Genomic DNA, 15,351 nt, shown 5'->3' on the forward strand with positions numbered 1-15,351 from the left:
TTACCAAATGACACTCTCTTCAAGGTTGGGCTCCACCTGGTTAAGACTGTTTGAATCCAAGAAAGGAATGCTCCACCACTGGGCGGCTAGCCACTGGGGGAAAGGGGAGTTCTGACGTTTCCATTGCGTGAGGGACAGCTCCGTTATCTAAGCAGGAAGTTTTGTTTGTTTGTTTTTGTTTTTAAGACAAAATCGAGGAATCCAAGTATATGTAGATGTCGAACAGCAAAAGAGTGAGGCTGTCATAAACTTATTTTTATTCTTCTTTTGGCTCTCCACCGTCTGAACTCATTCCCCAAACTGGAAAATCCCTTATTTTGTGAGTCTTAATAAGAGGGCAAGACCGGTTAGTTCCTGGGCACAGGATCTAAACTCTGCCAGCTAGATGATCCTGCCCTGCTCAGAACGCTGAATGTGAAGCCAGGACACAGAGAATCAGGGTCACTTTGGTTAGAGCTCTTTCCCATGGTGGTGATGGCAGCAGTTTGAGTAATGGTCCAGTTTCGAGGGACCATGGCATCCAAATCAAGCTGTTTTTGAGACGCGATTGGGCCACAGTCCCAGACCTCTAGTTTTCTTGGGTCCAACCCATCTTCAAGCCCGATTCTCTATAGATCCTATGAGCTCCCCGATAACCTTCCATTAAATTCTTTGCCTAAGTAAGCTGGAGTTGGATGCTGTTGTCTGCAACCATGAATCTAGCTGGCCCTTCTCATGTGAGCTCTTTCCTTTGCTTCTCCTGGGGTTGGGTAGGGTAGATATTAGGACTAACTTTAGTTAGCTCTCATATGATCAACCCTGGAAAGAAGCAGCTTTGAGAAGGACTGTCATCCACAACAATATCCCCTTTATTGGTATTAATCACAGTGATGAGGTCTTGCCCATCAGAAAGAAGTCTGCATTGTGTAGAACGACATACAAAGACATAAAGATACCCATATGCCACCCACCAAAGCAACGAATCTCCACCAATCAAACCTCTGAATGTGTCTTCAATTCTGATCATCAGTGCTCCGGAAGAACGAACATAGATCTAGCGCAGGGTTATAGTGCATTCCCAGAACAGAGTATTCACCCTTGGCAGCAATGAGACATGTAAACGCAGGGCAGGCACTGATAACACAGTGTCTGAATACCTGCCTCCTGGGCTGCCTGCCTTGTCAGCAGAGCCCACTCAAGGTCCCAAAGGCTCCTATGACCAGTGAGGACGGCAGGCCTTGGCTATGTTGGAAGCAGACAAGTTACGTCACCCCTGATGGAGAAGCTGTGTGTACAAGGGAGTAGTCTCGTTCAAGTCATTCTTTAGGGTCATTTTAGAATGATGACTTGGCTCAAATTTACTTTAAAAGGGAAATGTAAAAAATACCTCTTCTTTTCCTACCCCTTTTCCTTTCTTATCCTGAGCTCTTTGGCCAAAATCCAGCAAAGCAGCTTAAGGGCTCTGGGTCAGGTTATAAGTTACCGAATAGTCAACAGAGAAGGACCCAGTGCAGATTCCAAATGTCTTCCGTTCACTTAAATGAGCTTAAGTGGCTCCCTCCGTAAGTAAATGAAGGGGTGGAGTTCTAGCAGTTTGCTGGTGTCCCCAAGTCTCTTAGAAAAATGAAGCCTATAAGCTTATCAAAACACATGTCTGGGGGACTTGGAAACCATGGCAAACCGGTTTGCTCTTGGAATCCAGAGAGAGCAGAGGTCTCCGATCAAAGCTCCACCCTGTCCTCTTTTCACAGGGCTCACTGTGTGTTCACAGTTGTCCTAATTCCCTTAACTTCAATAGTGTCAATCTTTGCCTTAAAGAAAGGGAAAGAGAGAGAGACTAGCTGATTTTCTTCCCTTTGTCTGTGTCTCGCCCCATGCAGCCTCCCCCTTGGGGGAGGCAGAAGAAGGTAGGTATGTTCCTCCTTGGGCCTTGGGAAGTAGGTTGCTTTGTCCAGGCTGCTCCTGCCCCAGTCTTGAAGGACAGAGGATCGACAGTAAAAGATCGGGCAGGACAGACAAGAGCTGTCCTGGCCATTCTGCTCTGAGTCACTGGGCAAAGATGCTTGGGAGACTTCTCTCGTGGTAGCTTGCTTCTGCAGGTAACCTTGAGGAGGAGCCATTGAGTCCAGCGAGGGAGACCAAAGGTACAAAGGCAGAGACTTCCCTGACCTGTAGGTCCTTGGTTTTCCCACCGGAGAAAGAGTCCATGTAGTGGCCAAGCAAAAATCTGTAGTTCCGTGACTACCTGAAATTCCAAATAAAACCACTATCTCCCTTAAAAGAAAACTAAAAATTGTCATGATCAGAGTCAATCAGGGTAATGAGACAAAAAGGAGAGAAAGGAAAAACGTTTGGATGTGAAGAAAGAGGCTGTGGTCCTGAAGAAGCCAATCGCGGCCGTTTCCTCGTGCTGCCTTTCCCGGGGTCCGAGGCACTTCAGCAACTAGCCCAGACCAACATCCAACGACATCATCACCACAAAACCCAGGATGGAGGCCCAGGACGCCAGTTTCCCGTTACCACTAGGAGGGAAGGAAAGGAAGAAAAGGAAGACATTGATGCACTGCGGGACAGCGGCCAGCCTGAAAGCATCCTCCACAATGTCCAATTCCAAGAGAAATATGCTCCTACCATTAATAATAATAATAATAATATTGACTTGGGGTTAACAGATACACTACTATTTATAAAATAAACAACAAGGACCTACTGTACAGCACAGCCAACTATAGTCAGTATCTTGCAATAACCTATAATGGAAAAGAATCTGAAAAAGAATATCTATCTGTCTATCTATCTGTCTATCTATCTATCTATGTATAACTGAATCACTTTCCTGTACCCGTGAAACTAACACAACATTGTAAATTAACTATACTTCAATAAATAATAAGTATTATTTATTGGGGCTTACTATATATGTGCCAGGCAAACTGACTAACTCATGTAATACCAAAGGATAAACACATGAAATCAGTACTATTATTATCCCCATTTTACTGTGGGGAAACTGAGGCATAGAGAAGTAAGTAACTTACTCAAGGTCACCTATCATGGCTCTGCAATCCATGCTTGAATAATAAAAAGCAGTACTGATTTCCTGAAGATATTATGTAATCTGACCTTGAATACTAGCCTCAAAATCATTCTTCTATAAAAACCAAAACGAAACACAGAGAGGAATCCTCCATCCCCAACACTTGGCCTGTAGCTAGACAATGAGAACCTGAATGAATAGCTGTGGTCAACATGTAAGAGCTCACTTCTCCCTCATTCCAGCCCCAGAAAAACCTAAAGAGAGAGAGAGAGAGAGAATATACGAAAATAATAGTCTGTTTCATTGGGGGTGGAGGGCAGGGCATGTACGCCACTGCCTAATACCACCTGGTCTGACTCTCCACCCACCGGCCCGTTATTCCTCTTTTAGTTTCAAAGAACGCAGCTGGGGAGGGGCTGAGGGTGGTCTTGGGAAGGGGCTGGAAGGGGCGGGGGTAAAGAAAAGAGCAGCGAGTAAAGACAGGGCAGATCCGGAGGTGGGGGCCAGCCGGGCTGGGACAGAGACAAGGACAGGTGAGGGAGGGGAAGCTCTCCCACCTCATGTGGGCTTCGGGGATGATGTCATCCATGATCACATAGACCATGGCGCCGGCAGCAAAGGCCAGAGCATAGGGCAGGATGGGTTCCGCCAGCACCACGGCAAAGGCACCAAAGACCCCGGCCAGAGGCTCCACCATGCCGCTGAGCTGCCCGTACCTAAGGAGAGAACAGAGACACGTCCCGCCGCAGGGAGGGTCAAGCAGACGCAGGCATGCGCAGGCTGCTGACTCAGTTCTAGAAAACCATGCACTGCCTTCCACATGAGACCGGCATGGCAGTGCCAAAGCACTTCGCTGATTTTTGTTTGTTTGTTTTTACAGCACCTCTGTCTCCTTTCCCAACTCCCTCTTACAGGGTTACAGGAGACACCCCTCCCAGGTTTATTTTAGAGTTTTAAGTTTCCCACATTGTCCTTTTAAAATAATGACATCACTGAGATATAATGCATATATAATACCAAATGGCGCACCCATTTAGTGTGTATAGTTCAGTGGCTTTTAGTATATTCACAAGGTTGTGCAACCATTTCACCACCATCTAATTCCAGAACATTTTCATTATCCAGAAGAAGAAACCCCACGCCCACTAGCAGCCGCTCCCCATTTCTCTCTCCCACCAGCCCCTGGCAACCACTACTCTGTTTTCTGTCTCCAGGGACTTGCCTGTTCTGGACATTTCCTATAAAGGGAGTCATACAATAGGTGATCCTTTTTACTGGCTTATTTCACTTAGCATCCTGTTCTCCAGGTGCATCCACGTTGTAAAAAGTATCAGTGCTTCATTCCTTTGATGATTGCATAATATCCCACTGTGTGGATACACCACATGCATTCACTGGTTGATGGCTACACTGTTTTCTGAAGGACAGGACACTTGACTAGGAGTGGTATGGACATTTCCCAAGGACGGCTGTGCCTGGTATCTTTGGGGGTTCCGGCCACAACGGCACCCCTTCTAAAGGAGCTGTAGCCACCTACCTCTGCCGACAAGGTGGACCTACCTGGCCACGTACGTAGTCAGGGCCTGTCCCCACTACCCTCCATCTTGGATTAAAGTGAGATTTCTCCTTTCAAAAACTCCCTTTATTTGAGCTAGTGAGAGTGGGTTTCTATAGGATGAAATCACATGAGCCCTGATGAAAACAGCAGCCCACATGAGCCCTGAGAATTCAGTGCCAGGAGGTAAGCCAGTACCTGAACCCCACAGCTAAGCCCTACCGCCAAGAGACGCCTGTACAGGCTGAACACCAATACACAAGGTGTTGGGACATCTTTCCCACTGTTCCTTGCTGTGGGCACTTGGCAAGATATTACTGGCTCCGAGCCTCAGTCCCTTCATCTGTAAAATGGGGGTGAGAGACAACTTCCCCTCCATTCCTCCCCAGATGACAGGATAGGACTGTGAACTCCCACCTCCCCCGGCTTCTTCCTGGCCAGGAGAAGACGGTGGGCACGGGGGAGACACTGTTTACACTATAGCATCCTCCAAGGGGCCACTGCTTCCTGGCTCCGCGCTCGCATGCATGGGCCTGCAGACTCTGCAGCTCTTGAGCGTGTCCAGTTAAACAAACACTTTAATCTCAGGGTCTGGACACTGACCACAGATACCCCCCTTCCCTCCCCTCCTCGCCCCTGGGGTCTCTCCTGTATGAGACGGCAGTCACGGCTTCCGGGCCCACGGAACTCACATTTGAAAAAAAATTTCTAGGGCCATCTTGCTCTGCCCTTCCCCCGAAACCTCTATTCCGTAGTCTCCAGCAATGGAGAAAGAGATGATACAGGATGGAACTAGAATGATTGAAGTATACGCAAGAACTTGTAAGTCACAAGGCCCTATAAAATGGAAGGCGTTTTTCAATTGTTGTTACGAGCAGTCCTTGAGCGCTCTCAGCGTACATTCTAGAGTGGCGGCTCCTTCAACAAAGAGGTGTTCTGAGGCTCAGAGTCCTGGGTCGAGGGGCAGAAGAGCCTGCAGCCTCGGCATCGCCACTTGATGAGCTGGCTGGCTGACACTCCGGGCCACGACCCCCTCCTCTGAAACCTGGGGCCTTACCTTACAGGTCACTGAAAAGGTAAAATTAGGGAATAGACTGGAGAGCCCTTTGGGGGCTGTGAAAACACGAAGCGTGAGTACCACAGGCATCACCTGCCCAGGTGTTGTTGACGTAACCCTGGTCTTCGCTGTGACAAGGGTCACGACGGGAGCTAATGTGATGACTCGAGGACAGGCCGTGGAGGGTGAGCCTCCTTAGGGCACGGGACATGGAGAGTGGACACAAGGTCTGCCTTGGTTCTCCCCACCCGAGAGAGAGAAAACCCCACACAGAGTGGGCGTGTCTATCCCTGGAGCGGTTTGGAAAATAGGAGACACGGGCTGAAGGTCAAGAGATGAGTTTCTGGAGCTTTCTCCCAGCTTTGGGGGTGCAGCATTCAACCAGGCTATTGGTGTTTCCAGAAGCTCCAGATTCACTTCCAGGCCAGAAGAGGTGGTTCTTGCCCGCAGCAGGACTGCTCTGAGCTCCACATCGGACCCGACCCTGGCCTCCGACTGGGGACGTCTGGAGCACTTACCAGAAGGCTCTCCAGGTGGAGAATCCAGCCCCTCGCAGCGGGAGGCTGACAGCGAGGCCCTCCGGGAAATTCTGGATCCCAATTCCAATGGCTAAATTCCTGAAAGACCAAGAAGGCACGTGAAGGCGGACGTCCAGAACGGAGCACCCACGCGGACGGGGGCCCTGGCCTCCGCCCAATGCCCTCCGACGGTATTAGAGGCCCCAGTGGATCCCTGTGACAGGTGAGGGAAGGGGAAAGCTTAGGGCATGCGTGCAGGTGGAGAACACGGGAGGAGGGGGACACGGATCCTCCCCGCTTCACGCCGTCCTTGGTCCCTGGAGATGCTCCCTGCTTATGGACCCTACAGCACAGCGGGGAGCACGCTGGTTGGGTGTTAGGATAACCCGAGTTCTGCCACTCAGCTGCACGACTCTGCACAAATCATCGAACTTCTACACCTCAGATCTTTGTATGCAACGTGCAAGGGGTCACGTGGGGATACTAACTTCAACCATGAAGGATTGCTGTCACCCAGTGACCTGATTTCATGCCTGTAAAGTCCCTAGCACATATGAGGCGTTCAGCACTTTGGGGGTTCCATTCCCTTACGGCATAGAGATGGAGAGATCACATTTTGTCCAGAAGCAACTTCAGAAACGGGACAAGGAAGTATGGATGCAGATTCTGATGGGGACACAGATCTGGGTCTGGGCCGGGCTTCCCCACGGTCTCTCTGCATGCTGGTCTGGCACTAGGACTGCACTTCTTGGGGCCCCCGGGGAGCTCACGGTGGCCCTCTGCCCTCCTGCCTCTGCAGGACACTTAGGGGCCGGGCTCTGTGAATTGGTCCCTTGGTCGGAGCCGAGCCTTGAGAGACTGCCTTGCACACAAAGCAGGTACTGGAGTACCAGGGAAGGAGAAACAGAAAGAGACGGGGACAAAAGCGATACGTGACCCCCCAGGGAGGTCTCCAGGCACGCACATAAATTAAGAACCCTCATTCCCCATGCAGCAAACTACCACGATTAAACTGAACGTCCGCTGGCAGAGGAAGGAAAGGCAAGATGGGAAGGAAACGGGGTCAGTCTGAAGGCAACAGGGAGGCAGTTTTAGGGTATCTCCCCAGACGAGATTCTACCTTGGCCGGACAGGTCCACGAGGACTCACCCGGTCACTAAGGATCTCAAGGCCATGACATGTGGGTGCCACCTGGCAAGCAATGCTGGGACGTGGGCTGAGGGAGTCGTGGATGGATTGGATAGAAAAGGGAAACTCCACTGTCCCTTGGCTTTCCGGTCAGTTTGCTCACGTCCGTCTACCTTGCTGCCAACAGGAATCCACCCATCAGCTCTGGGCAGCGGCCAGGGAGTGCTGTCAACCGAAAGCCAGCTCCACCCTGGCCTCCTTGCCCACTCACCTACCCCAAGATCCCGGGACGGGGACACACTTCCATTAGGCCACAGCCTCCTGTTCTACCTCCAGCAGAGAATACCTACGATAATCCCCAGTGCTTAATACTTCATCTCCTTTTTGTTTGAGGGCCTGAAACCCAGCCTGTGTTTTCTTTTATTCCCCCAACTCACGCGTGCGTCCTTCATACGGGACTCAAAGCTCCAGACGTCTTGGGAGGAGGGAGCCTCCACCCGGGAGCTGCCAGGTCAAGGAGACTCTTAGGAAGATCCCGACCCTTCCAGAATCTTGGACTGACATTTATCTTGCACGGGCGTCCTTTAATCAACTCTCATCCTGTCCCTTCTGGACAACTTCATGATGTTTCCCCTCAACATCCACCCACCAGCGCATCAAAGGGACGATGAGCCTCTGAAAAATTATTATTAGTCTTTTGATAAAGGAACTGTTCTGGTGGCTTACGGCTGACAGGGTCATTGAGCGGGTCCCCCCAAAGCCAGGCAAAACTCTTCCTAAGATGAAGTGGGAAGACAGGAAGACACCCCGCCTGGCATGTCCACAAAGGGCCCCTGGCGGTACCGCTCAGTGGGCGCTGACCTCCCCCGCAAGGTTACCGGCATCCTTGCCTACGTTAGCTGAGGCAGCCCTCTCCTTTAACTTCTTAGAGACGGAGGGGTTCAGACATGCTCTGACCTCATCCCAGGAGCCAGAGGACAGCAAACAGGGCCAGTAAGTAAATCTTTTCGGCTTTGAGGGCCATCGGGTCTCTGCTGCAGCTCTTCAACTCTGTCACGGCAGCGGGAGAGCCGCCAGTATGTAAAGAAAAGTGCATGGCTGAGTTCCAATAAAACTTTATTTATAAAGGCAGGTCGGGGGCTGGATTAGGCCCACGGGCTGCAGAGTTGGCAGACTCCTGCCCTAATGCCTGAGGGGTACAGAAAGGTCCGACAAGACGGAACCACAGCCCTGGGCCAGGAGCCGCCCGTACCGCCCCGAGGTCCTCGCCGCCCGGCACCAAGGAGTTCAAGTTTGGGCTTTGCGCTTCGTCTTCTTGTGTTTGACTCCTGGGCCCACGATATGTTGGCTGTGCTACCTTCCATTCCCCCTGCCGTGAAATTCAAAGAACAGTACAAGCCCCGGCATCCCAGGGTTGCCAGGATGATGCCCTGGGACGGGCCCTCTACAGGCCTTGGCACACAGGAGCTGGCGTGTCCTGAGGACCTAATCAAAGTCTACCGTGGGGTGGAGGTGAGCGTTATCGCTAAGGTTCCAGTGAGAGCTGAATGGGGCTGCGGGACAGTCAGTGAGAGCTGAATGGGGCTGCGGGACAGTCAGTGAGAGCTGAATGGGGCTGCAGGTCAGTGAGAGCTGAATGGGGCTGCAGGTCAGTGAGAGCTGAATGGGGCTGCAGGTCAGTGAGAGCTGAATATGGGGCTGCAGGTCAGTGAGAGCTGAATATGGGGCTGCAGGTCAGTGAGAGCTGAATATGGGGCTGCAGGTCAGTGAGAGCTGAATATGGGGCTGCAGGTCAGTGAGAGCTGAATATGGGGCTGCAGGTCAGTGAGAGCTGAATATGGGGCTGCAGGTCAGTGAGAGCTGAATATGGGGCTGCAGGTCAGTGAGAGCTGAATATGGGGCGCTGCAGGTCAGTGAGAGCTGAATGGGGCTGCAGGTCAGTGAGAGCTGAATGGGGCTGCAGGTCAGTGAGAGCTGAATATGGGGCTGCAGGTCAGTGAGAGCTGAATATGGGGCTGCGGGTCAGTCAGGGTCAGCAAGAGGACGGACTCAGCTTCAGGCAGCAGAGCTGGGCCAGGGCGGGGCTGAACCCTTTCCAGCTGCGAGGTCTTCCAGGAACTCACAGGCCCCCTTTCCAAGACAGGCTCAGAGTACTTGCCGCCCCGAGTCAAGACTCATGGCCTTGCAAAGTCCTGGGTCAGACGCATCTGACCTTGGCCCACCTGTGCTTACATCCCCACCAGCACTCGTTCATTTGTTCTTGTTGACACTTCTGTGAGACATTTACACCCCTTGCAAGGTTGCACAGGCCAAGTGTACCTCCTTGGAGAGCCGCTGTGAACATGAAGGTCTTTCTGATACCTGCGTGCTGGTCCGTCTGTTCGCGGGGGACAGAAACTCCCAGGAGCCCCAGACTCATGATTCCCCTGGGCGGCATCCTTCCCCTGGTCACCTCCGGGGTCCATCCCCGCCGAAACCCAGGAAGTGCCCAGAGATGGACCCTCCCCTTGACACAGAAGGGACATGAGCTGCTGGGAGGGCTTACGAGGCACTCTGATGAGCTTGGACTTGACTGTCCTGCTGCCTTTCTGAGTGCGGACATCCTCAGCACATGACGAGCCTAGAGGGTCGCCTCTGGGTGACCCTTGAGATTTTGTCCAAGGCAGAAGTACCTCTGCCAGGCGAGGGCTGGGAGTGAACCTTGGCCCACACCTTCTCCACGGCAGCCCAGATCTGCCCCAATTTCGCAGGAGACAACGAGAGTAGGAGAAATTAGACAGGGTCCAGAGAGAAATCTGGCTTGTGATTTTTAGGCAAAAGCTGCCGTTCTGCTCCTTTGCTTTTTAAATAGGCATGTGTGCAAGGTGGTGAGCCCTGCTGGCCAGCTAGGCTTCCTCCCTTTCTGAGTCCTTAACCATCACTCCCCAGCCAGTCTAAAGGGCAGGGTAAAAGGGTCAAGAGTGTCCTTTCTTGCCTCAGAAGGCCCGAGGACAAACACCTCTGTTGTCGGTGGGGGGGGGGGGGGGCGGGGCGGGGGGGGGGTGAGAGCCGGCGGGGCGGGGCGGGGGGGGGATGAGAGCCGGCCTCGGGGGGTGGGGCTGGGGGCTGGTTTGGGGATCACGGTCAAGGGTCTCGCCCCTCCTCACCGCCTGGGTCCCGGGTCTAGGAATCCAAACCCAGCTTTGGGTCACTTTGTCCAGCCTTGCTCAAGCTACAGGACCCGACAAGCATGCTCCCACCAGCCCTGGGCAGGAATACAGCCTCTTCTAGAGGCTTCTGCTGTCACTTTCATAGCCCAAGCGGACCCTGAGCTCCTATTCCAGGAGTGGGGAGCATTTGAAGTATATTTCTGGTGATGGAGTGAACCTTAAGGGCAAATCCTTGCCAATATTTCATTAGCCCCTGCCCCGCCTTCTTGGACCGACCCCCACAGCGGGGTCTTTTTCCTCCAAACCTTTTCACTCTCCCCTCACTGCCCCCCAAATGGTTGAGTGAATACAACCAGCTCCTTGACCTTTCGCAAAGGTCCAAGGTTTCTTTCAACGAGGAAGGTCAAGGTGTCTGTCCAGGTCTTCCATCCCTCGTCTGACAGCACTTTGCAGCTGGCTCTCTGTCCAAGGCCATCGCCTGTCCCCCGTGTCCACAGGCAGGCACACGACTCGCCCCAGACCTAACCGGGGCGGGAGCTGCCGCCCCATGTCGCCGGTGAGTCAGAGGTGGGGTCCCCCGTTCAAAGTCCTCGCCGTGACTTGGGACTGACTGCGGCCATCCGCTGGGCGGGCTCTGGAACCTCCTTGCAGCCCGCCCGGGAGCCGCCATCCCGATAAGCAGCACAGAAACCCCATTCTTCTACGCCCGGTGAGCCGCGTCCCCTGGGCCCCGCCCCGGCTCTGCCAGCCCAGCCGGGCACCACACCCTGGGGACCCTGCCAGCCTTCCTCAGCAGGGCGTCGCCTCGCTGGGCGACCGTGGAACCTCTGCTGAGTGCACCTGGGCTCCTGCAGCCCAGAGGAAGGGCTGGACTGCAGTTTCCCTGCCCTTCCCACCTTCGTACATGTCCCTTCTGCACACACACGCCGGCGCGTCCTGTTCCCTTGGCCGCTGTGTGCTGTGCCTCTGTAGGCGTGACCCCACGGAAGGGCTCAGTCCCCTCCACACCCTCTATTCTGCTCTTGCACTTGCCTCAGCTCAGGAAATCGAATGAAACGCCCTGGGTATTCTGATGAGCTGTGGTGTCAGGCAGCGGGTCTGCAGGTTTTAGGAACGTGATGACCACGTTGCGGACCACTGGCCTAAGAAGTGATCAAAGGGGATGAGGATGAGGACGGTGGCCACACCCACCTCCAACTCAGGAGCCCCTGCCCTGCTACCTGACACCCCACAAAGGAGCATCGCAGGGCCGGCCCCTGCTGGGAGCCCAGGACACCAGCGGCCACCTGTGACTGAGTCGGGCGGCCTGCAGACTAGGTCGGGGCGCTGAAGGCGATCCTGGGAAACCGCAGGAGCATCAGAGTGGAGGGTCACTGGGGACACAGGACTTATCAACAAAAATGATAGGGGATAACGGCCACCGTGTGTCCAGGCGCGAAGGAGCAGCAGTGAAGCCGGGGCTCGGGGTGGCAGGGCTGGTCCCTCGGAAGCCCGAGCTCAGAGCTGACTTAGGAGCAGTGGGGGCCTAGACTGGCTGGCAGGGGTGGGCGTGCAGCCTCCACGGGTGCTGGGCGTGGAGGATGCTCCAGGCGCGCTCACTCCCTCCTGCAGCCCCACTGTGCCCCCCCCCCCACAACCGTGGCCTCCACGCCTACGGACGCCCTGCCCCTGCCGGCATCCCCAGGGCGTGGGGCTTGCTGGGCTCTCCCCTCCATCATTGCTTCTTTTCCAGGGTGGGCAATGAGATCCCGAGCAGGATTCAAAAGCCACAGGAACAAAGACACAGACGTCGTGCTTCCTTAGCCAGGTGGAGAGCCCTTTTCTTGGCTGTCTTTTCTCCACTTGCAAGCCTTTCCCCATTTAAGTTGGGAAGGAAGGTTAGAAGAAATTTAAATTGTTCAAGTTGCTATTCTAGATGACTTCTCTTTTGCTATATACTTTTTTACATTATTTTCCAATCGAACTAGTTAACAAAGTCTTTTCATATATTCATAGGCAGTTATTCTTTCATGGCATGACAGGTAATTAATTTTCACAGTTCATTTAAATGACAGAAAAATAAACCTATGTGGAGGCTTAAAAAAAAAAAAAGACACAGACGTAGAGAATGGACTCGAGGACACGGGGAGGGGGAAGGGTAAGCTGGGACGAAGTGAGAGAGTGGCATGGACGTATATACACTACCAAACGTAGGGTGGATAGCTAGTGGGAAGCAGCCGCATAGCACAGGGAGATCAGCTGGGTGCTTTGTGACCACCTAGAGGGGTGGGATAGGGAGGGAGGGAGGGAGGGAGGGAGACGAAAGAGGGAGGAGATATGGGGATATATGTATATGTATAGCCGATTCATTTTGTTATACAGCAGAAACTAACACACCATTGTATAAGTGAGAGAGTAGCTTTGACATATGTACACAACCAAATGTAAAATAGATAGCTAGTGGGAAGCAGCTGCCTGGCACAGGGAGATCAGCTCGGTGCTTTGTGACCACCTAGCAGGGTGGGGTAGGGAGGTTGGGAGGGAGGCGCAAGAGAGAGGAGATATGGGGATACATGTATATGTATAGCCGATTCATTTTGTTATACAGCAGAAACTAACACACCATTGTAAAGCCATTATACGCCAATAAAGATGTTAAAAAAGAAAAAAAGCAACAGGAAAAGCCCGAAGCCTGGCCCTTCGGAAGAGTCCAGGCCCCCACCTCCCGTGTTTTGTTCTGTGTTTTGTTCTTCGGGGCAGAGGAGCACAGAGACACCAGGACCAGTCTGGACCTCAGCAAGTCAGTGGCAGGGAGAGGCAAGTGGGAATGTAGGGTTCTTTAAGAAAGAAACCACAGGCTGTCCCTGCCCTTTGGGGACAAGTCAAGCTCCACGGAGACCTGCTCCCCGGGACTTAAGGGAACAAGGGAGGGAACCCTGTGAGAAGGGCCGGGAAAGGCCAGGAAAGGCTTGTCTATGGGAGAACGGGGCCAGGGCGGGGGGAGGGGGCAAGTGGAGGGAAAAGAGGGGAAGGAGGAGGGAGGGTTAAGGGCAGGGTGTCGTCGTGGGGCAGTGGTGAGGGGGTGGGTGGTGGCTCCTGGGGGCTGGGCTGCACGTGCAGGGGCTCCGGGTAGGTGAGCCCAGGGTCTGTCCAGAAGGGTTACCTCTGCAGAGGAGCTGGATTTGGCTTGGACTGTTCACACTTCTCTTTTCCTCTCCCTTAAGAAGCTGAATTTTCTAGGAGGGCAGACCCAGTCCAGCTGTTTTTAAAGTGCATTTCCCAGGAGTTTTTTCTTTTTTTTTTTTACATGCCAAGATGGAAGAGAGAATGGCAGGAAGGAAGAAGACAAAACCTCACTCTCCTCCTCTGACCTGGGGGCGGGGGTGAGCAGCCACGGCTTCCCTAACCTCAGAGCCCCCCCGTCTGCAGCATAAGCAAACGGGTAAAAGTCAGAACTCCCCGACTGCAGTCTGAGTTTTGTGATGGTAACTGGGGTGCCCAACTGCCCCGCTTTCCTGGGACGCTGGACGTCCGGTGCTGAAACGGGGGATGTCCGGGGCCAACCGGGATGAGGTTGGTCATCCTTGGAAGCACCCAGAAGCCTGGTGGGCGGCAGAGGCAAACTTGGGTGAGAATTTTAAGTTGCCGCAGAGGACGTGCACACAATCTTGGAAGCCGAGCAGATGCGGCGTCGCTGTTGTTGCTGTCGTTTTTCACTATCCAACGCTTCCGATGGTCTAACGCGAGTCCCAACCGCTCCTGGACCCGTCACATACACCTCCGTCCCGCCCTCACCGGCCCCAAGAGCGTCAGGTCGGTCCACAATGGGTGTGGCCCTCTGTCTCCAGCCCAGCCCCGAGCCGGCCGGGCACGGCAGGGGCAGGAGAGGCCGGCCTCCCTGCAGGGACAAGCAGCAAGCACTCTGCTCTCCGTCTGGGGTAGGGACGCAAGGGGACTGGTCAGCCTGCTTGGGGCTAGAAGGCAGCTGGAAACCCCGGGGCTGGGGGGCCCTGGAGGGGGCAGGGAAGGCACGGGGCTCGCCCCCAGGTACTGACTCTCTGCAGACAGAGTGGGCTGGGCCCATGGGGGGTGCGGAGGAGGCGCAGGCGGGCAGTGGGTGCCCACGCCCCGGTCTGGATGCGAGGGCGGAAGCCAGAGCCCCAGGGCGCCCCTCCACTGCCTCTCGTATCCCTTGCTGTCCCAGCCCGCGGGGGCGGATGGCCAGGGCCTCCGGGCTGCCAGCTCGGGCGGGGTGGTGCTACCACCCCTCACCTTCCGATACCAGTCATGCCAAGAGGCGGGCGGCAGGAAGGAAGGCCTGGTGCCTTTTCTGAGAGGCCTGAGACCCCCCTTCCCTCGGGGGGCTGCCTTCCCAGCTCCTGCTCTGCACCAGGGTTAAAGTCACCCAGGCCGCAGGGCCTTCCGAGTCACCTTCTTTGTTAGGAGAAAACAGTATGGAGGCTCCTTAAAACACTACAAACAGAACTACCATACGACCCCGCAATCCCACCCCTGGGCATATACCCTGAGAAAACCATAATTCAAAAAGAGTCATGTACCACAATGTTCACTGCAGCTCTGAAGCAACCTAAGGGTCCATCAACGGATGAATGGATAAAGAAGATGTGGCACATATATACAATGGAATATTACTCAGCCATAAAAAGAAACGAAATTGAGTTATTTGTAGTGAGGTGGATGGACCTAGAGTCTGTCATACAGAGTGAAGTAAGTCAGAAAGAGAAAAACAAATACCGTAGGCTAACACATATATATGGAATCTAGGGGCAGCACAGGAATAAACACGCAGACATAGAGAATGGGCTTGAGGACACAGGGAGAGGGAAGGGTAAGCTAGGACGAATTGAGAGAGTAGCACTAACATATACACTACCAAATATAAAGTAGATAGCAAGTGGGAAGCAGCTGCATAGCACAGGGAGATCAGC

General features: G+C 53.7%; 1 protein-coding gene across 1 annotated transcript in view; it reads right to left on the reverse strand.

Annotated features, from left to right (window-relative positions):
• Positions 1-2,260: 2,260 nt before the first annotated feature.
• Positions 2,261-15,351, reverse strand: part of SLC39A11 (solute carrier family 39 member 11) — a 140,108-nt gene continuing 127,017 nt past the window's right edge. The window contains exons 4-6 of the mRNA XM_028498149.1: positions 6,147-6,245; positions 3,574-3,732; positions 2,261-2,501 (exon numbers count right to left, since the gene is read on the reverse strand). Coding sequence (XP_028353950.1) covers positions 2,423-2,501; positions 3,574-3,732; positions 6,147-6,245 — 337 coding nt within the window. The 3' untranslated portion in view covers positions 2,261-2,422. The remainder of the gene's footprint in view (positions 2,502-3,573; positions 3,733-6,146; positions 6,246-15,351) is intronic.

The sequence above is a fragment of the Physeter macrocephalus genome, chromosome 14 (genome assembly GCF_002837175.3).
Source record: "Physeter macrocephalus isolate SW-GA chromosome 14, ASM283717v5, whole genome shotgun sequence".
NCBI classification, from domain to species: Eukaryota; Metazoa; Chordata; class Mammalia; order Artiodactyla; family Physeteridae; genus Physeter; species Physeter macrocephalus.